The sequence below is a fragment of the Echeneis naucrates genome, chromosome 21 (genome assembly GCF_900963305.1).
Source record: "Echeneis naucrates chromosome 21, fEcheNa1.1, whole genome shotgun sequence".
Taxonomy (NCBI): Eukaryota; Metazoa; Chordata; class Actinopteri; order Carangiformes; family Echeneidae; genus Echeneis; species Echeneis naucrates.
Window position 1 is genome coordinate 12,724,750 of NC_042531.1, and position 22,684 is coordinate 12,747,433.

General features: G+C 39.9%; 1 protein-coding gene across 1 annotated transcript in view; it reads left to right on the plus strand.

Moving 5' to 3' along the window:
* Positions 1 to 22,684, plus strand: part of abca12 (ATP-binding cassette, sub-family A (ABC1), member 12) — a 59,689-nt gene that overhangs the window by 24,522 nt on the left and 12,483 nt on the right. The window contains exons 32-58 of the mRNA XM_029530620.1: positions 399 to 529; positions 1,664 to 1,834; positions 3,601 to 3,765; positions 3,881 to 4,076; positions 4,283 to 4,422; positions 5,078 to 5,197; positions 5,362 to 5,452; positions 5,859 to 6,038; positions 6,488 to 6,818; positions 7,745 to 7,859; positions 8,186 to 8,515; positions 9,013 to 9,082; positions 9,179 to 9,313; positions 9,554 to 9,715; positions 9,935 to 10,118; positions 10,808 to 11,026; positions 11,831 to 12,027; positions 13,678 to 13,835; positions 14,808 to 15,041; positions 15,224 to 15,362; positions 15,675 to 15,921; positions 16,928 to 17,017; positions 17,931 to 18,018; positions 18,117 to 18,244; positions 18,785 to 18,872; positions 19,198 to 19,306; positions 20,999 to 21,053. Of these exons, the coding sequence (XP_029386480.1) occupies positions 399 to 529; positions 1,664 to 1,834; positions 3,601 to 3,765; positions 3,881 to 4,076; positions 4,283 to 4,422; positions 5,078 to 5,197; positions 5,362 to 5,452; positions 5,859 to 6,038; positions 6,488 to 6,818; positions 7,745 to 7,859; positions 8,186 to 8,515; positions 9,013 to 9,082; positions 9,179 to 9,313; positions 9,554 to 9,715; positions 9,935 to 10,118; positions 10,808 to 11,026; positions 11,831 to 12,027; positions 13,678 to 13,835; positions 14,808 to 15,041; positions 15,224 to 15,362; positions 15,675 to 15,921; positions 16,928 to 17,017; positions 17,931 to 18,018; positions 18,117 to 18,244; positions 18,785 to 18,872; positions 19,198 to 19,306; positions 20,999 to 21,053 (4,273 nt within the window). The remainder of the gene's footprint in view (positions 1 to 398; positions 530 to 1,663; positions 1,835 to 3,600; positions 3,766 to 3,880; positions 4,077 to 4,282; positions 4,423 to 5,077; positions 5,198 to 5,361; positions 5,453 to 5,858; positions 6,039 to 6,487; positions 6,819 to 7,744; positions 7,860 to 8,185; positions 8,516 to 9,012; positions 9,083 to 9,178; positions 9,314 to 9,553; positions 9,716 to 9,934; positions 10,119 to 10,807; positions 11,027 to 11,830; positions 12,028 to 13,677; positions 13,836 to 14,807; positions 15,042 to 15,223; positions 15,363 to 15,674; positions 15,922 to 16,927; positions 17,018 to 17,930; positions 18,019 to 18,116; positions 18,245 to 18,784; positions 18,873 to 19,197; positions 19,307 to 20,998; positions 21,054 to 22,684) is intronic.

The window sequence follows — 22,684 nt, forward strand, 5'->3', positions numbered from 1 at the left end:
TTTCCATAACAACCGACTGCTCATTTCATCTCACCTGTTGTTTACTTGTGTCTGATGGTACCACTTTTCCTGTTTGTTGAATCTATAACAATAATAACTTATTTCAGCTGCCTATTACTTCGACCTCACTTTGTCGATGATTATTGCTCAAGTAAACACTTTCTCCTTCATTGTAACTGGTTGGCTGCAAAACATGTAATTAGATGTTGAATACTCTCAGCAGCTGTGGTTAGCTTTTTCTCTATAAAACAGATGTTACTAAACCGTAGATGCAAAAACACTTAGGCCAGCTGAAGTAGCCATTTCATGGTCGGGAATACAGCTATTATACTGTTCTACGTTGTGCATTAAGAAATATTATGTAACTAGAGATGTACTTATGCCACTTTCTTTCCCAGGAGCAGTGACTGTCGGGGAGTTACTGAGAAATAAAACTGCCTTCATGCTGGATGTTCACCAACACACAGATTTTGATCCTGCAGCTCTCTACCAGCTGATCGAAACAAGTCTGCCAAACAACAATTTACAGGTGAATTGGGCGTATCCTCATTATGCATCAACATAGCTGGAAGCATGAAAGCAAATGTTCAGTCATGTGTGTCGTGCTCCTGCCTCAGTTGCAGATACCCTGGGCTCACTGCCCTAATTGTTCAGAAAACAATGTGAACGGAGGTCCATATTTTCACATCTGATGATGAGCAGGTCTGTTAGCTCAGCTGGCCCATTGTGGTTTGTTTAACAGAACCTCAGCACATCTGCAGCCTGGGAACTATGCCAAATGCCCCTTTTTTGATTAATATATTGTGCGGACTTGCATCCTTTCCATTCTTTTTTTTCATGAGGCTTTTGTAGCCTATATACACTGCTTGAGGGCGGCACTACATGGTGCAACTTAAAGTAAATTAAATTTTGCTCTGATTAGGACAGAGCCCAATAATCTTCGCCTAATTGCATATAAAGGTGCATTTTTGTCCAGCAAGCTTGTTCTATTTAATACAATATCAATCAGGATAAAAAAAAAAAGAATGACACAGTTGACTTTACAGCACAATGGATACTGAAATACTGGCCTAATCAAAATCAGTCCGTGACTGGCCCATCTCCATGGATCATTTCTCCAGAGCAGTCGTGATTTAGTGGAATAAAAGGCTGTCATCTGGAAGTCTTTGCTAGTGCTCTGCACATTATGAAGCAAAAAGAGAGAGAAAATGACTTTAATTGAGTTTGTCAGTTGGAGGCAACACATTACTGTCAGCACATTACACAGGTGAGTAAAATAACAACTCAGAATGGAATTACAGCTGACCTGTGTGACTTGTAAATGTCCATTGAATCAGAACAGGCACCTTTCCATAATTGCCAACTCAAAGAACAGTTAAGTCTGGTTGACGATTTGTCCCTTCCCAGTTTTACGGCTCAAAATCGCCTTGATACACATATTCGATTAGCCACCGTTCTTATGTGACTCGTTTTAGCTAAATGGAGGAGAACTTACACTAACCACATGCCAAATTACCACACTACTGCAGGGACAGAGGGACCTGTTTACTACTTACAGACTCTGAGAATCAGCGGTGTGAATGTGCTACGAGAGCAGGGCTAATGCTTATACCTGTCTGTAGTTTAATGCATGACCGAGCTTCCATTGTGCTCCTGTTGCCAGATCCTGTCCTGGTTGGTCAACCTGCGTCACTGCAACTCCACAGCATCTGTAAACATGAAAGAGACAGATGTGGCCATCTTAAAGGACTTCTGCTCCATGTCTGCCGAACAGTGGTACAGCTTTTCGGTGCTGCTGGCTCGTCATGTCAACGTGGAAAAACTAATCTACAGAGTAAGACTCATTCTTCTGTCAGTAGAGGAAGAAGATTATTTATTTCTTTTACTAGTTAATTGCAATAATTAAGTGTCTTTGTAGAATTTGTGGAATTTGATGATTGCACATTGCTCTGTAGCGGTTGAACGGAGAAAGAAATTGTTTCCGTCAGGCAGTTACAATACACATTTAATGCTGCATTCTGTTTGGTTGTGGAACATGCGAGCTACCGAGAATTGCTTTTGTGCTTTAAAATGTTTGTCCACCTGACAAAGCTCTTTGTCAAACATTTAAGAAAATGCATTTCATATTCTAACTTTTTTTCTATTTGCTCTACGACTGCAAACGATTTCCATCCCAAACCATCCATATTTATGACGATATAGGAGAGTTCTAGTAAAAAAGGTTTCTTAAATTGATTTATTTTGTACTTTTTGTGTAACATTTACTTAGTTTAACCATGAATAATATTCTCTTTAGTTCTTTTTGTTCTACATTTGATTTAATATGCTTTCCCAATGTGTAATTTTGACTTTGCTTTTAATTCAAGGAAAAATTCCTCCACTTATGTATGTATATCATACTACACAGCAAGGAACACTGTTTATTATGCTATTTAATGTGTGACAGTTGTAACCCCTAAATGGCTGTGTCTGTTTCATGTAGTTATTCTTTACTTTTCCCCTTTAACCACAGGATTATTACCAAATATCTCTTCAGAAAGCTGTTACTCTAAATATATGTTCAGTGCAGCAAGCACTGATTAGTTGATTCACAGCTGCATTTGAAACAGTTCTCATCGGGGGATCGAATGACCAGATGGAATGTAAAAGGCATTGCCGATAGTGATGGACCCACATGAAATTAGTTCCCCTCAGTTTTATGGAGCTTTCCTGAATGATTTGCATCGATTTTATGGCTCACAACTTTACCATTTTAGCTCATTTTAACACTCTTATGAGCATAGTTTACAGATGTAGCAGGAAGTTTCCAGCAAAAAAAAAAAAAAAAAAATCTCTCAAAAGTTCTCTCTGTGCTACCAGCAGATAGATATAGTTTGTGACTAGATGGTATAATTTACATTTTACTCAGGAGGTAAATGGAGGAGGAGGTAAAAAGAGAGGAAATAATAGACTCACATCAATCAAGAACCCGTAAACACAATTCCAAATGAATGCAACTGCTGCTTTTTATCTTTCTACCTGCTTCCCGTTTTGCACTGGTTTGTATTATCCCCGCTAACTTAGAGGAACAATGCTATCTCTACACATAGCTATGAATAATGTTACCTCTACATTTAGCAAGGCACTGCAAGCAATTACAAAATCAGAAGTAGAACTGGGAACAATCTGACAAATAAGGATTCAATATGGTTAATAAGCCTCTAAAGCCAGTGACTAAATATCTGATAATACTCGCTTTGCTTTATCGTGTTCCTTCAACTGAAACTCAAACTATTCCATTATATAATGAGAGAAACTACAAAGTAATGACAGGGGCAGAGAGGAAAAGGTCACAAGTGCTACAATATGAAACTTATGAGATATAGTCTCAGCAGAGCATTTTTCATTTTCAGGAAAGGCCTTTTCTATTTAATCACTTTTAATTCAAATGATTTTTAGCTTGAAAGAACTGTTGTCGTCCATAGCATGCAAACTATCAGGCTCGAGAAAATGATCTGCAAGGTTAAGCAATGAAAGGAAACGCAGATGCAAGATTAATCCATGAGAAGAAACAATCAAGATCAATAAATACCTGACTGAATGTTGATATTTTACGTTCAGGTTCTGATGCCTGAAGAAATGCAGAGCATGGTGGGATTTATGCTTCAGATGGCTGAAGTTGTAACAGACATGATGGACAAGATTATCCCTGCTATTGGTCAACTGCAAAGCTACCTGCTCTCCATGGAAGAACTCAACTTGGGGAGCAACCACGAATTTAGCCAAGTAAGTTTTTACTGCTACAGATATGTTCACAATGTTTTCCAGGATTTGGCTCGTGCAACATGAGGGAATAATTGGATATAATACAAGAAACACCTCAAGATCTGTCTTTCCCCAGATGAGCAGAGGAGAGAGATCCACTATGTCAGGTCAGGCTACATTTGTCACCCTCTCTCGAGCGTTGTGCAGTAACGGCATCATGGCTCTGTTTGGAATCTCCAAACTCCCCGTCAAGTCGGAGACAAACCCTCTCTCGTCCGACACCGAGCAGAGGGAGGAGATGATTGAGCGATTCAAGATTCCACGAAATGCCAGTATGTACAGAGGAGCGAGAGATTTTGGAAACTTAATTTTTATTCTCAGTGCATAATTCCTTAAGCAATGCTAAAAGATTAAGTTATGCTTTGCTGCCGGGATGCACAACATCCTGATTTCTACCCTTACATTTATGAACCTGAAACTGTCTAAACATTTTGCCAAGAAATAAATAACAATTCCACTCATCTTCTTCCCTGTGTAGCTCCGTTCTGTATGAACATGTACCTGGACATGGTCAATACCACAGGAGGAGCCATCGCATGGGCCTTCCTCAAACCAATGCTGATGGGACAAATCCTTTACACCCCTGACACACCTGTCACTAGGGCTATCATGGAGAAGGTATACAGTACATATTGCATAAATTAACAAATACACGTTACCTCCTCTGCCTTATTAGCCTCCCACTCCCCAGTTGAACTTAACATTTAAAGCTACAGTATATTTGACATAAATTATATCAACAAATTAGTTTGAAGTACAGTACCAGATGTGTGACGCTGATTATATTACACAAAGTTCATTGCCAATCAGGCTGAGCTGTTTATCCACCTGCCTACAGTTTAGGAAAATGGTCTCTATTGTCTTTGTGTAAAGGAAATTTTGCTTCAAACATCTCACAATCAGCATATATATGAGATTTCACACCTTCATAATTTTTGCAAACATTATGGTCCACAGAGATACACAATATTCCTCATCTTACTGTAGTTTTTGTCAGTGATGTTTTTAGCTGTTCTAGGCTGTATTTACTTGAGTCGTCATGCAGTGCTCACTGGTATGGATGAAGAAATACCAGGTTTAAGGGAGTATTTGCATATTTGTATGCAAGACTGTCTTGTACTTAAGCTCAATTATGTACAACCATGACTTTGTCTCCAGTACGCTGCCTCTTTTCCAGTTTTAACAAGCCACACACACACAAGCAGCAAATTATGAAATCTTGCTCTTACCCAGCCATTTCACATGTTCTTGTCCTTGTCCTAACCTTGCCCAGGCCAACATCACCTTGCAGGAGTTTGCAAATCTGAGAAAGCACTCAGAAGACTGGATAGACTCCTCAAGCTACATTCTAAACTCTGCCCAGATACTCACCCAGACTTTGCCAATGCTGCAGGTATGAAAGCTCACAGATGTATCCTGCGTATCTTATTTTTTTGGAGCCAGCCCACTGTTGTCGGAAAGTCGAAAGATAAACTTTGCAGTGGTCCTCAATGAGTTTTAAAGTCAGAGTCTTGATGTTGTGCATCTTATCTTCTACTCCCTCTCCCCTGCTGTCAGAGCTCCCTCAGCATTTCCTTTGTGAGGAATTTCATTGAAATGCAGACAGACATCAATGTTGGCAGGATGATGGAGACGCTCAGAAGCTTCTGTGAGTGAGCATTTGAAGGTTTTACTTTTGTATGCTGCAGAAAGGAGGCTAACCTTTACACTGCTCCCTCTGTTCTTGCCTGTAAAATATACTATCAGAAAATGTGGCTGCTCCTGAGGTTCATAGAAAGTGTTATGCTCATTTCACTCAAATCTCTCCTTGATGAGATTACGCGTTAGTTATGTCAGAGTCACATCCCGTAAGCTCTCGCTCTGACATACAGGTAATTAATCAAATTGCCGTATATTGTCACGCCACATATTTATCCCATTTAGGTGTATGTGTGTATTTATGTGTGTAACATGAACAGTCACAACAGATATTGTTTTAAACTTGATTTACAAAAGCCAAAGCTTCAAACTGGCTTGCCGAAGTAAGTTAATTTCTTCTTTTGTTTTTTCTAAAGCTAACATGACAGTGATGCTGGAAAAGAACAAGGAGGTACTGAAACAGATCACCACCTTGTCCACGCTGATGGTGGACCTCTCCTCCTGTATCAAGTTTGACCGTTATCGTGGTTACGACTCTGCCGATGAGCTCAATATTGAAGCACAAGAACTTGCCAAAGATCGCAATCTCTATGCAAGTGAGTAGATAGTAAAAAAAAAAAAAAAAAAAACTGTACAGAGAAACACGCATGTGGAGCCCGCAGAGGTTTCTAGTCTGCTTGAGTGGACGTTTGTTTTGGGTTTCAATTTCTTAACAGCTGAATCATTCACAATGTAATCCGACAATTTGAGAAAGATATATGATATTAATCAATCCTCTAATAATGATTGCCCATTAGGCTTTTCCACGTGATGGGGGTGTAGCACAGTTTTACAAGTAACCATGTGTGCTGTTTGCATTTCACTATGCAGTAATGCACTGTATGACTTGTTCCTGTGTTAGTTTGCTGTGTGTGGGATAGTTAGCTACCTTAAGGACACTTGGAGTCAGAATCTGGGACAAGGATCATAAAGGAAATGAGTCTGATTTTTTGCTGCTGCTGCTTACTACAAATTGTGTTGTGTGATGATGCAATCTGTCTTTAAGGTGTCATCTTCAAGCTTCCCAAAGATGAGGACTCGTCCAGGAGGCGCCCAGCTAGGTCTTCATCTTCCACCACATCCTCCCTGCCTCCCAAAGTCAGCTACACGATTCGCATGCACATGGACAATGTCATGCGCACTGACAGAGTCAGGAACCCCTATTTTGTGAAGGACACTAACATCCTGACGAGGCAGACCATGCGCTACAACCGAGGCTTCATCTACCTCCAGGAAAACATTGACCGTGCAATCATTGAGACGCAGACCGGGCAGAGAGTCACAGAGCCGGCTGTCCAGCTGCAGCCCTTCCCTTATCCATGCCATCTCCGTGATGAGTGAGTCCCCTAAATACATGGAACCATGCTTGTTCACACACACATACACACATGCAAAAAAAGCAAACACTGATACAATACTCCCATGTGAATGCTTGCAAGGAAATTTGAAAATATACACAGTCTCTAAGTGCATGTACAGGCGCTGATGTGGAATAATGTATGCTCGTTCATTCATTTACCACTTGGGTTCATTCACAGGAACCTCTCAAATCATAATTGGCTTGCCACCATGTGAATGAATATTTACCATTGTTGTTCAATAATTTTTGAAAACTATGCACGCACACCCTCAAACACCCTTTAGGCCTTTAATTTCCATCTGTGAAGAACCACACTCATTTTTGTACTATATATCCAATCTAGCGTGTGCTTGGAATTATTGTGTGTATCAATACACAACTTATACCAATAAATCATGAGTGGACATGATGCCTATACTTGTACCTGCCCCCGAGTGTGACTTAATACAGTGCTGGTATCTTATCTGAGAAACACCAGAGGGCCAATGTCTTTGGCTGGCTGCCTTCTGACCAACACTCAGATATGATGATCCTTGCCTCTCTGTCATTCTGATTTATTACACAACTGTGTTTCATACACGATAGCTTTATAATCTGGATGTGTGGTTTTAAAATTCCAAGCGCTAAGTTCCCACATATCAGACTCCACATGTTTGTTTTTTTTTTTTTTTTAAGAATAAAGAGGATAACATGAGTAACATGAAGTAATAGAGGGTCAGAAGATGTTTTTCGAAAAAAATCCCCAAACCCTCCCTTAGCATCATTCTTCCACTTTGCATCTCTCTCTCGCTCTGTCAAACCACAGACTGAATGACAGACCTTTTCATCTCCCGCTGTTGACAGTTATTGGATATTACATTTTCTTGAAATTTGACTGACAATTGGCATCTTTGTATTCCCCAGATACCTGGAGGCCATCTCCTTTGTCTTCCCACTCATGCTGATGATTGCCTGGGTGCTGTTTGTGGCTGACTTTGTGAAGAAACTGGTGCAAGAGAGAGAACTGAGGCTGCATGAGGTAAAGATCATTCAACCTGCCATTATGCTTTTGGCATTGAAGAGAGAGTTGTTGTTTGATTGGGGCTGCTGTTTTCATTAAACACTCACTGAAAAAAACAACTATTTCTGAAGAACAGTTAAATGTGTGAAAAGCAATGTTTTTCTCTCCCAAAAATGGTAGCTCAGCTGCAAATGTTACTTTTTTTCTCTGTTCCTTGCACTTTGAGGCTTTGTGACATTAATTTTCACATCTTGTAAACATTGTAAACAGTCATTGCTGGCAAGAAAGCACAATTACTGACATTTCAGTGTTTTCATACATTTTTGTTTTTTCTTCTTCCACAGTACATGAAGATGATGGGAGTTAACCCGCTCAGCCACTTCTTTGCATGGTTCCTGGAAAGTGCTGCCTACCTGGGGTTCACCATCTTCATCCTCACTCTGGTGCTGAAGTATGGCAAAATCTTGCCCAACAGTGATGGCTTCCTCCTCTTCTTGTACCTCTGTGACTACGGTTTAAGCATCCTGGCCTTCAGTTACCTGATCAGCGCCTTCTTTGACAAGACGTACATTGCCGGCCTGAGTGGCAGCCTCATTTACATCCTCTGCTTCTTCCCTTTCATCGTGGTCATAGCCATGGAGACAAATCTCACCTTTTCCCAGAAGAGCGCTCTGGTGAGGAATGTCTCCTCACCTCCTGTATCATTAGTCATGTATATTAAAGCACTGTGATATATGTACTGACTTAAACATTAAAAAAATTTAATTTGCTTCACGATAAGAACTGAATGAAAAGATAAGGGACATAGAGGAAGATGTAATGCCATTTTATTTCATTCCACAGTGTTATTTACTCTATCCATCTTAGAAAACAATTTTAACTGCTATTATCCTTCAAAGAATATTAGCCCAGTAGCAAAAATGCCAGTACCATTCAACACATCAGTGCGCACATCTAAAGGTTTATTTCCATTCAACAAAGTCTTTAAATTATGTCAAGAAAAGCAGAAATATATCCCTTCATCTTCTGCAGAGGTGTCAAGAGTAAAAATGAGCAGAATTACAGAAAGGCCTTGTATAAAAAAGAGGATATATATTTTTTGATACCGCATTTTTTTTTCTCTCACATATGATTCTGAATCATGTCTAATTTGTCTTACATTTTCCGGCAGAGCCTGTTTTCCCCAACCTGTTTCAGTTATGCCAGTCAATATGTCTCCCGCTATGAATCCCAAGGAGAAGGTATTAGCATATAGACGTTTGACTACCATTAAAACATGGCGAGTGAGTGAGTGGAAGGCATGAAACGTGAAACTTTTCTTCTGTATACTCATGAAGGAATTCACTGGAGCAACTCATACACCTCACCAATTGCCAGTGATACAGCCTCGTTTGGTTGGCTCTGCTGGCTCATGCTCATTGACTCCATCCTTTACTTTATCATTGGGGCATACATCCGCATGGTTTTCCCAGGTAAATAAAAAAAAGTGATTTTATATCATACAGACCTGATATCAATGTTTTATGCAGCTATTGTTTGCTATTTTGTTTATGTGTACCTCAGACAGCTTTAAATTTGGAAGTGACCTTTGTGTGCTAAGCCCTCAGTTGAAACAAGTACAGTTTGAGAATTGCTTGGCAAACTTCTCCGTAAATTGATTTTCATGATGTAATTGGAAGTCTCTGCTCCTGTTTTTGTTTTTTTTTTATCAGGAAAATATGGCATCCCAGCTCCATGGTACTTCCCCTTCAAAGCCTCCTTCTGGGCCAACCTGTGCTGTTTCATTAAGCCGAAAAGTGGTGTGGACAAAGGACTCTTCTTCACTAACATCATGCATGGAAACAAACCCTTCTTTGACAAAAACAAGGGAAAAGGTACAGAAAAACACTTTAGCGGTAGTAGCTAACAATATGTGATGCCATTTCCTCCGGTGTTGTGTTTCAAAGCAAGAACATGATATCATCGCTTTCATGTCATGCTCTTCTCTAACCCCGATGCTTTGCAATATTTATATCTCCACCTCGCTCTTCGTTTAACTCCCGTCCCTTGTTATTTTGATTTACGGTTTGCCTTTGTATCCATGGTTCTCTCAGGACACAGCACTCTTTCCTCCAAGGGAGGCGAGGATTTCTCTGAGCTTCCTGTCGGTGTCACCCTCTACGGTCTCAGCAAGATCTATGGCAACCGAGTAGCCATTGAAAACTTGAATGTTTCTTTCTATGAGGGCCATGTCACCTCATTGCTTGGCCACAATGGAGCTGGCAAGACAACAACCATGTATGTTTGACACAATTTTCAGCATGTGCAAAGATGAATACAAATGCATTTGGACCCTTCATATATTTTATGCTATTCAATTTAAATTGAATTTGTGCATCCCTTTAATCATCCCAAAGGTTTGCTGCTGATGGGGGAGATTGTTTTGTCCAAATCTAGCACAGCAAATGAACCATGGTAGCGCTAAACCTGATGGGTCTTCATCAACCCAAGCACTTACATTTACATTTTAAGCATGACTCATTATGCTTTTGCTGTATTTCAGGGTAACACACAATAAGTGTAGCTGCAGGATGAGATTCACTGAAAAAAACAAAAGGCACCAAGAGGAAGTTTCTTGTCCCGTAATATTCATTGAATCAACAAATCATTTAAGATGAAAGTGAAAGTTTTTTTTTTTCTTTGTTTGTTTGTTTGTTTGTTTGTTTTTTCAAATAGAGCAAAAGAAATGGGCAATTTCAACTTTTTGTGTCCCTGGTTGCAAAAATAATCAAAAGCTCATTGGCTTTAGGGAGCATTTGATGCATATTTTGAGTTTTCACAATTATGGGACATGAAATAACCAAAACACTGTTCTGAGATAGTTATGAATAATTATACTCGGACAGTTTTTTCTGAATATACTTTGGGGACATCTTGTGACTATAACATTATGACTAACATAATAAATGCTGATGCCCTGTGCTTAGGTCTCTCCTGACTGGCCTCTTTGCACCATCATCTGGAACAATAGAGGTGTACGGCCGAGACATGCAGGCCAACACTGATGCCGTCCGCAAAGATCTGGGTGTCTGCATGCAATATGATGTCCTCTTTGACCACATGACCACCGAGGAGCACCTGCTGCTGTACGGCCAGATCAAGGCCCCGCACTGGTCACGCAGGGAACTGCGCGAGCAAGTTCAAGCGTAAGCAATCAATCACCTAGTAGTACAGAGAGCAACCTGAATATAAAAAATCATCGGGTGTTTCAGGTGATATCAGAGGTGTATGATGTAGTGCCGCCAATTTATCTGTCATGCCGATTTGCTTTACAACCTGAGAAATAAAAAAAAACCAAACAAACTACGTCCTTAGATCAGCCAATGGATTGTTCTTACAATAAAATGGAAATATAGACTACAACAGGCTACAAAAATGAGCATTAGCTAGTGTTCAGGCACACAGATTACAAGGGGGAAATAATAAAAAAAAAAGTCCAAGTAATGTTCAGCTCTGGTCGTCATCAAACAGATTTTATGGCTCAACTTGCTGTAATTTACTGGTGTCTCTAGGCTTTGGTGCCAGAGTTCTAGTCTATGGTCAAAGCACAATAATTGCTCACTTAAGCATCACAATTTATAAAATGTTTCAAGCTCATTTTCTCTATAGGCCTAATGTAATAATTTATCACTTAATGATACTTTGTGTTTTTTTGGAGAAGCTTATGGGAGCAAAAATGGGAAAAGTAGTTTTTCATTCTGTGGCATCATTAAGCTGCAGGTTGTACCCGCAGTTGCATCATGAGACTATTTCTGGAAGCTTTCTGCATGACAAGAGCAGCAGTAATAAGCCTGAACCTACAGGCAAGAAAGTTTACATCTCCCCTCCTTCCTGTAGCGCAGAGCTCATGGGTGTCTGATGGTACTAATGGACCTAGATCTCAGAAACTGGGTTATCATACATGAACATGAACTCTTTGTTAAATGCGTTTCATTAAATCCCCCAACCAGAATCCTAGAGGATACAGGCATGTACGCACACAGACACAAGCGAGTGGGCACCCTGTCGGGAGGCATGAGGCGCAAGCTATCAATCTCCATCGCCTTCATAGGGGGCTCTCGCTTGGTGGTTCTGGATGAACCCACCACAGGAGTCGATCCTTGCTCCAGGCGCAGCATCTGGGACATTGTTATCCAGCATAAGAAACGTGAGTGTCTCAAACACACAATGAACTGTTCATTTGGATTCACAAATTTTTCATTGAACCCCTAGTAACAGCTACTGTGCTGCTATTATTATCATTACTGTTACCACTAATAATGATGAGAATACCAGCAAGAAGAAGAGCAAGAAAGAATAGCAGTAGAAGAAAAAGAGATCAGGAAAAAAAAACAAACAAAAGGATTCTCTGCTTTTATGTCACGCAGAGTCCCGTAGGGCTTGATGCTTGGCCCGATTTCATAAACTTTGTATCTGCCTCTCTTTGGTCATAATAGTTGCCTCTTCAATACATTTTACCATTGTTACTCCGAAGACTCCCAGCCGTATATCTCATTTATCCCGAAAATTCTTAACAATCTGGGTTCTCCACACCGCTGCCTGGCTGCCATCAAAGAGTAGTACCGCTAACATGTTGCACCTGAAAACTGATAGATGAGGCTCTGGTAATTGGTCCTCCATGTTTCTAACAGTCACTTCTCACATTTGGGCCACTACCAATGAGCTTAAAACATTTCTAGAAACACATCTAGCAGTTCAGAAATATTTATTGAAATAAGACATATTGCTACCTACCCACGGCCTCATTTCCCTTTTCTATCAGCAAGGCTTCTGAAAATCATAACTTTTTAGTTTTGGCTGAATGAAACTAGCTGAATTATACTTGTATTGGCTGATATTTTTGTAAATTATTATGTAGATATTTCTATGCTTTGCTTTTTGCAATGTTTGGCTTTTGTGTTGTTGGATTTTATGGCATTGTAATTTTTTGTGCACTTTTCTAACACCGTCTATCACAGCTTTTTTCTATTCTTTAGAAATTAAATCTACGTAGTTAAGTTACTTACATTGCCGATGAGTACCACAAAAAATAGTATGAATGTATTTTATTATTATCAGCTTAACTCTTGAACAAAAATTCAGAAATTCACATTGCACATATTCAGTAGCCGTGATCCAAGCTCTCACACTGGTGTGTTCCACTGAAGTCGGTGGAAGAACAGTAAACCAAGAACCGACCTTGCAGGGCATTCCCTCGCTCAAGCTTCCAACTTTCAAGTTTAGCATATAATTATACTAAAATAAATCCAGAAGTACTCTCACTTTAGGCTCTCTAGGGGAGCAGCAGTAATGGCAGGGAGACTGCTAAATGTCATATAATTGTCGATGTAGAAAATATCCTGTGTAATTGCCCCTGTCTCAAATGTTAGTGAAAGTTTGGTGCCAGGGGAGTCTATTTCAAAATAAACTTTTTGCATTGCTGGTTGTGCACCTCCTTTTCTGATGATTTCTGTGTTTATGACAGAGGACAAGGGTAATGCCTACACTTTGTTTTTTTTATTTGGATGTCTGTAGGATCAGGAGCAACATCTATGAGGCCAAAATGTAACGACTGGGAAAGGAAATTAATGAAATCATTTGACCAAAAGGAACATTCCTTGAAAGTCTTCATGCTAGAAACCCAAACCCTACAACACTGAATGACTCGGATATTGAAAAAAGTGTCACTTCTGCATATCATGTGATAAAATTCCTTAATAATCACATATGTCCAATTAGCTGGGTTATAGATTTTATCAATAAATGATGTAACTATGCACAATAATACAAATGTATTTATGTCAATGTGTCCTGTCAGACCGCACCATTATCATGTCCACCCACCACCTGGATGAGGCTGAAGTGCTAAGCGATCGCATTGCCTTCCTGGAGAAAGGCGGGTTAAAATGCTGTGGATCCCCCTTCTACCTGAAAGACAAACTAGGCCAGGGCTACAAACTCACCCTCACCAAAAAGGTATCCATCCTCACAGACATCTAGTTACCATATTTGACAAAAGCAATGTAGATTGTGTCATTGACTTTGCTTTCCATAGAATTAAATTACCATGAAATACATTTTTTAAAACAATCTAATTCATGTTTCCCCAGCAGACAAGTATTCTGTGGTAAGATTTTAGCATAATTGAATATTAAGTGATTATCGGTCATAACATTAATCAAACATCATATCTTTTAGGCATGTTACTCAGATGTTGATTGACACACACACTGGACAATGCCCAGCCCAGTGAAAAATTTCACTGTGTATTTTAATGGCGTAGCTGACTCACTCATGTGTAAATGAATTCTAGGTTTTATCTCCCAAACATAATGCCACAGTGTGAAATGTATCAGATATACTGGAAAACTGCAAGATGGACTAAATCCTGCTGAAATTATACTTTGCTGACTGCTGCACATTTTCTCATATTGTTCATCTTCCGAGTGAAGCAATTTGAATAGTTAGGATTATATATTTTTTAGATTGCTTGTTTTTTTTTTTACATCTGAATGAAACAATAAGTATAAATTATAGTATAAGTAGTAAAAAGTATAAGTGGTAAATCTTCTCTACTTGTTTGATGTGCACAAAAACATGTCTTATATCAAGTGTGTTTTTGATTAGGTCACACCCAAAGTTTCTTTCAGTTTCAGGATATAGCTGAGCAGTTTCTTACTTCTGTTTGAGCCTTCAGGATCTCTATGTCCATGCATTTCAGGCTTCTATGCTAGTGCTCAGCTGTTTGAACAACCTCTCAGATGGTGTCCAACAAAATGTCCTAGTTCATTCTTAAAAGCTATGTCAGATGACTGAGTGCACTGGAAGACTGGTAGCATGTTAAAAATCCTAGAAAGAAACCAAGTAACTAAATTAAATTGAAATGCAAGTGTGTCTAATGTAAAAAATAAAGAATAATATTATCTGTTCCTGCTTTTGTATGTGCAGATGGAGACCCCAGAAGCAGAACAAATAGACAATGCTGTGTTGAAGGAGTTTGTCCAAGCCCATGTGCCCGAAGCGCGACTGAAGGAAGCGCAGGGTGGCGACTTGATCTACTCACTGCCCCCCTTCACCTCATCTAATGCATCCTCATACCGCTCCCTGTTGACGGCACTTGACTCCAACCTGGAAGCCCTGCAGCTGGGGGGCTATGGGATTTCTGACACCACCCTAGAGGAGGTATGCTCTTACACGCCCAAAGTGCAGAAAGAAAACACACACAGCAGCCCAGGTGCTATTGACTGTAATTGTTCCTTGTGCAAATGTGCAGGTGCCATGTTAATGTGTCATAGAGCATAAAGAAATATTTTTTCGACCCTCTGAGCAACATAGATGCCAATGTTTTGCTTTTGTCTCTGTAGATATTCCTCCAGTTAACTCATGGACACACAGGCGGTGGGCTTGAACACAGCCCTCTGTCTATCTCTGAGACAGTTTCTGACACAGGATCCATCGACAGCTTCCCCTCGGACACCACTGAAAGCTTCAGCGATAGGATCAGTGAGTTCATCCTTTTTTCAGTCTATGGGTCCATTTTGTCAACTGTATACATTTTAGACAACGGTTAGTGTGCTGAAATCGTATTGTTTTTATGCTTCAGTTTTACATTTTCCTCACAATTGGCCATTACTTTATTCATCTAACCTGGTTCACAAGTTTCTGCAATCCATCCATTGTTGGTGCAGCTATCTTTCCACTTCTGTCTGTTAACTTTTATGTCAATGTGCCTTGGAGAGAAACAGCAGGCATCATCAAGCCACTAAGGCATTAAAAAGCTTAATTAATCTCCATTTCCTTGCCCATGTACTTTAGAGCTTTCCAGTTCATCCATGGCACATGGCATGGCCCTGGCCTGGCAGCAGACAGTGGCCATACTGATCAAGAGGTTCCATCACAGCCGCAGAGACTGGAAAGGCCTGATCTCCCAGGTCCTGCTTCCTGTTTTGTTTGTGATATTTGCAATGGGCTTGGGGTCAATCAAGAACGATCTGCGGCACTATCCCGAGCTGGAGCTCAGCCCTTCACTGTACAACATTGGACCAAGCTACTCTTTCTTCAGGTCAGTTCTAATGGCAGGTAGCACAGGGGTGGATGTGCACTCAGGCCAATATGCTTGTTTTTTTACAAAACATGTTGAGAGCCCTTAACTGAATGTCAAGGCTTTGCTCCTTTTATTTCCACTCATTTACAAGGTCAAGAATAACATCACAGAGACCCAAGTGGCAACAAAAGACCACAAAAAGACATGAAAAATGACATCTTGTCCAGTCTGATGTTGACAGGGGGTGGGGTGAGCGCAACATGTGTCTCAAGTTAGAAAATGAGTGGGAAGCTGTAATTTGTTGAAGGACAGATGGACCTTCAGGACAGCAAGGACTGAAAGAAAATGTGAGCTAGATCAAAGTTGAAGAGATTAAGAATGTCGGGAGGATGTAAGACGCTTTCTTTGTTGACAAGTGCTGCTGTTTGATCAAGGGAATATGTAGCAAGGGAGAAAATGCTGAGGTGCTTATCCATATCAAAGACTGGATCCAACCAGTCCAACCCAGCTTTCTTTAGCTTTATGAACAAAAGATATTGGAAGAAAGATATTTGTTTTTTTATTTTCGATTAGATATTTGTTGGAGCTGAGGGACGAGTGCTGATGACTGCGGCTATAAGCAGTTGAGGACAAATATATGACAGTACAGAATCAATTATTCTGAAGTTTCTTAGAGCATCATGTTTTCTCACTCACGTGTGTATGAACAATATGGATGTATGATCTGTAAATACATTCATTCATGTAATTTTGGTTCATGTTTGAAGGCGTGGGAGAACCCAAATAAAATAAATTCACCTGTCACAATAAGATGCAATATTAGGATCACAGACAGGGTCATTTTATTGAGCCAGATTTTAACACATAAAAAAAAGCCTTGATAATCGCAAAACTTTAATTTAAGTTTTTCATAAAAGCTATAATGATAATATCTATATCTGCTCAGCCTGATGACACAGCCTTGTATCTGTTTGTGCATTGTTATAAATGTATACGTCTGACCTATTGTCTTATTTCTCCACAGTAACCATAATCCCAACTCCAGACAGCTTGTGAACACCATGGTGTCCTTCCCTGGGATTGATAACGCCTGCCTCGATAACTTTGATAACTCGTACGTAATCACTTCTTAAATGCCAGCAGTTTTTTTTCCCCAGAAAGAGATGTGTTAATGATACCTTTTTTGTATGTACAATGTTTTCACATTTAACTCGTTGTCCTTCTTAATGCTTCCTCCTTCACCTTGTTTCATTTTACTTGCCTGTCTCCCTCCTGTCCCTCCTCTTGATTTTTCTCCTGTTCAGCTCAGTGCATGTGGCTGAAAGCCTGCAGCAGGACTCTGTGATGTTAGAGCATCATTTGTATTCCATAAACACCCAGTGTTTATAGGGCAGATTTTCCCCTTACAGGCACTCAAATCAATGTTGGCACTCATAAAGTAGACCTTGCAGGCATTTTAAAATTCTCTGCCAAAAAGAAGAAAAGAAAAAAAAAAAGCAAACATATGTTGCAAAAGAGCCTGTGTGTTTCCCACATGATGTCTTATAATAACACCTTGACAAGCACTGAAGGGGTGCATTGGCATTGTTTGCTGGAACATACTATATAGTCTGACTGTTCTCCATCAGCGACTGCTGTTGATTAGTTCATATCTAAAGTAACAGGGTGTAATTCAGTGTCCAAGTGTACAGACATGTGTACTGCTACAGAGCTTTTTGATCTACACAGTGTCCCTGAAAACATTTGGCAGAAAACAAAATGTGGGGGAGTGAACTTCAAACTACACGAGCACAAAATGTTCACAATATGATTCTGCACATAATCAACAGCTTTGAAAACTGTTTTGAATTGATATTAGAGAAATATTTAGTTCCTTGATCTCAATGAATGCTTGCCCGTGGCGTGGCATTGGCTCCGGCCTTCATCAGCCCCTTTTCGACATGCGTTCTTGAGTATGCCTAAGGTTTGGCTTTTGGTATGATCATGCACTGCACGTGATTTCACATTTTGGATATTTCTTTTTGAAGGGTCTGCACAAGAAAATCAAACACCTGGAGTTCCAGAGGGAACAGCTCTAAACCATTTAGTATCTGTAAATGCACCAGTCAGGAACAGGTGAGACTGTGTGTGCATGTGTGAGCGAACGTTTATGTTGTTCCCGATTGTTGGAAAAAGGATCAGATTGATGCCTGGTTCACTTCAATGTGCTGCAGATTTGTGAAGGGGACAACTTCCAGCCGCCGCATAAGAAGATCCCTTCATCACAAATAGTTTATAATCTGAGTGGCATCAATGTGGAGAACTACCTGGTGGCCACAGCCAATGACTTCATCAGGAACAGGTGAATAGTCTTTGTTTACATCTCCTTAGCGCAGCTGTATTGACATTTCAGCCTGTGAATAATTTACAACAGCTGCTGTCTGAGTGGAAATGGGATCTTAGAGTTACATTTCAAAATATTACATAATTCTCTGAGTTAATGGTTGAAAATAATGCATATGCCTTATTATTTGTAGCTCATTGAAAGCACATTGACCAAAATTGAAATGTGATAGTTATTCTTCAACTGTTTGACTTGTTTTCTTCTATTACGGTGTATAACAAAGATGTAAATGTTAGTTAAGGCTGAAGACATGATTTTCCTTGGTTGCTCAGTTCAATACCAATGAACTTCTAGTATCCCTATTCATATTTTAATGTTGAGTTTGATGCTTTTACCCAGAAGTTCATTGTGTGGGTTTGTATGTATATTTGCTCACAATGCTTTGATAAAGGATTAAGGAACTGAGAAGCACAGCGTGTCACATCTGATTTCTCAGCAGCAGTCAAAGTGCTCTGTTTTGATTGATATGTGTCTACTTTCTTTTTTTTTTTTTTTCAGGTATGGTGGCTTTGATTTTGGCATGCAGCTCCCTCCTGACTTACAAATGGATCTGAGAGCCGTGCCCAAAAACCGTACTCTGTCGAAGGTAACTTTCTCTCCTCTTCTCCTGCTTCCTGTCTCATTATTGTTCTTATTGCTCTGCTGATGAGTTGTTGAAAGGTAAAACATGACATCCTAGCTAAAGTTGTTTGTCTACAAGATTAAAGCTCACAGATGGAGCTGCGTTGTTACCATCAGTGTCGCCATAAATATTCTTTATTACAGCAACAGTGTCACAGTTTTAGTGTGTAAATGATCTCTGGTGATGATGTCAGCATTTTTTAGAGATGTAATAGACTTGTCAACCCTGATCTGATGCAGTGTGAGTGATGTTTTTTACAAATGCGTGTGTGTGCTTGCATGGGTTGCAGGTCTGGTTCAACCCTGAGGGCCACCACACAATGCCAGCATACCTAAACAGCCTCAACAACCTCATCCTGCGCTCCAATCTTCCAGCAGGCAAGGACCCAAGGGAATATGGTAAGCTGGCAATGGGACAGAAAACAATACTGCAGGTAATGAGTGATAATTCAGTTTAATATATCAGTGTCTTGAACATAGCAATTTTTGACACTGAAATATAATTAGTTGTTGTCTCTTTTTTTTTGTTTGTTTCAGCAATTCTACAAAAAATCTATCCTTATTATTATTGGTGGAATTTTGTCCTATTAATGCAAACACTTCATGGAATAGTTAAAGGTTAAAAAACCTTATGCTTGGGACCGTGCATATTAGTATAAAGAAGGTGTCACTTATTGTGCATGCTGTACACTAAATATAAAAAAAGGTTGTCAACAGTGTTTTCTCATGGTTCATTTCACTGGATTTAAGGCAGGGGGTGCTGTGTGTCCTTCACACTGTCATCACTATGCACGGTGAATACTGATGAATGCTGCTCACCGGGGAGCTATGCTAAAGAGAGCAAGGCTTGCCCACGCTTTCAGCACTGTTTCATCTCTGAACATTGCCCTGACCATCTGCCTGCAGGCGGGAGAACACAAACATTAACACACACACAGAATGAAACACACCAATGCATTTTCATGAAAACACACAGTGCATTCACAGAAGTACATGCAAACGTTTCATTCCCAACTGATAATAGAAAATAACGTTTGAGGGTAGAGTTTTTCATTATTTCATTATTTAAATGTTACCAACGAACTCTCTGCAGCGTCGGGGGGTGTTAGGTGTTGTCAGGGGTGGCGATCCAGGGAGATTACATTTGACAAAGAAGTGATCACCTTGAAAAGTAAAGCCCTAACCCTCATGTTGTGTCCTGGAGTGTCAGCTCAGGTCTGGTGTAAATGTCTGCACCAAACATTTTTTTGTGTTTCTCTGGCAGGATTAAAAGTTTGTCCTTCCAACAAAACAGAGAAAATATAGTTACTCAACTGCTTAATAAGCCAACTTCAGAAGATGTGAACACAGTTGTTCTTATCTATTTAAATACAAGGGGGAAAACTGTCTCAGCGTGAGACAGAAATGAGAACGAAAATGTTATCAATCAAAATCATCAACTCCTTTCATAGTCAACTTGTTGTTTACCCAATTTTTATTGAATGATAGCATAAATAAAAACTTTGGACTTCAGGCAGTTGGTCAGATGAAATTAATTCATTTCATTTAAATATAAAATATATGTCTGCATGAAATTGTAGTGGGATTTCTTTTTCTTTTTTTTTTACATTTGTCTGACTTTCTGACAATTTATAGATTCATAAAGACATCTTCAGATATTATGTATTGATGATGAATACACTTTATTTCCAGCAGCAGTTGTCTCCTGTAGAAAAACCCCTATAGGAAGCATGCAGCTTCAATACAATCTGTCAATTCTACCATTATGCTCTTCAGCAAGGCACTGAACCTGCAGCCTGGCTCTGGTACAGCTGGACCTTGGCTGAACTCTTCTATATCAGGGAATGTAAACAAAGACATGCAGGGAAACAGTTATGTCTGTGATTGTCCAGAATGATCCTGAAAAAAATGATAAAGAAAATTCAATTTCCTTTGTATGTACTGGCAAATGAAATCATCTTGCACAGTATTCTTCAAATGACTGTGTCCCAAGCTAAGAGAATACCATTGCTCATTTGGTTCCTGTGCTGAGAAATAGGCTGTTGTTTTTCTATTGCTAACACAATGCTCTCTACTTTTTTTCCATTATAGCCATTTCAGTTTCCAGCCACCCCTATTTCGGCCGGGTGGATGATGAAGATGCAGTGTAAGGACAATGCTTAAAATTCTTCATATTGCTGAAGTAGCTGTCAGTGTACAACAATATCAATGGCCGCTCTTGCGAAAAGGATCCTTATTTGCATTCTAATTGGTGCAAATACTCCAAAATTAGTCTGGTCATGATGAATATTATTGACTGCGGCTTGGCTAAGTCCGAGATAAATTACGGAAGCATTCTACTTTTCAATTCAGGACATTAAAGTTGGGGTGGATTCAGGGCAGAGGCACAAGACAGCAGTATTTACCCATATTTGATTTTCTAAATGGATTTCCCTGAGCTTGCACTATTGATCAGAGTCCCAATATAATGAGTGTTTATCCTGAAGGTGGCACAGAGGTGGATTGATTCTGCCCCACTTCCCAAAAAGAGTTTATTTAAAATACGCCTCATCCTGCTGGAGAGATCCAGACTTCAGAACAACTACACATCTACGTGTGCTTAAATGTATGTATACAAACGTGAGTGTTTCAATGGATCAAATTAAATCAATCACTGCGAGGCCAGATTGAGCTGAATCGGTGGACTTGTTAAAGTCTGTCCTCTCTAAAGCCTTATTAGCAGTAACACGAACAATCGCACCGGCTGTTTCAGTGTTTACTGGCCTCCAGTTTCTCCCCATGATCCACATTTCTTTGCCGTTAGCCTGCTAAGATACTACAGCAGCTGCAAATGCCCAATGGGCCCTTCCATCTGGGGTGACACTGCTTCTCCACTGAACATATTGATTTGGCCTCATCTGTGTTAAAAATACAGCAGACTTATTACTTCAAATGTTTTGATTCTCGCAATGTGGTAGCTGTGCCCATGGGACAAATTCTGAGGCTATCTTGGCCAGACTGATAACAAGCCCGCTCTGTAGCTGCTGCTAATGCTGCTGCCGGCTATCCTCTGTCATTAGTGGTCGCCCACCATATTTCACTTTTTGCTACTCCTTTGCCTTTTCACTCTGCTCACAATGCCAGATTTTTTTTTTCTTCATTTGTTTTGCTGGTAGTGCTGTACCCCAATCAAAGGAGAGAATGACAGCCATATATAACAGTAGGGACCAGAACATGGAGCATGGGAGACAAAGAGGTAGCAGCACCAAGAAAGTTTGAGGAGATTGAACACTAGGTTTTGACTAACTTGAGGAAAAACTGAAAGATTAAAGTATGACCTAGTTGTCTTAGGTCTATTCTGGACATTTGGCTTTACTCACCACAGCCCCACTGTGCATATATACAATTCAACAATAACAGTGTCAAGTTGTTGATTTTTAAGTTACTATCTTTTGATAATTATTGATGTTATTAACATCATCATCTTCTCTTCATCATCACAACAACAACAAAAACAAACAAACCAAAAAAACCATCATAATTGGGCTTTTTATACCTTTATTTTTAATTATTAAGTGGCAGACAGGCCAGCGGGAAATTGGAACATAGGCAGGGGAAGGGCCTGCGGCATAGGTCGCAGGCTGGAATCAAACGCAGGACACTTGCTGCTGCCGCAAGATTCTTTTTAACAGAGCTGCTTGTTGTGAATAGAATTTACTTTTCTTTGAGTCACTTTAACATTTCAAACGAGTCAGGTCCCAGCACACAATGACATGGTAGTTTGTAGAAGGACTTAAA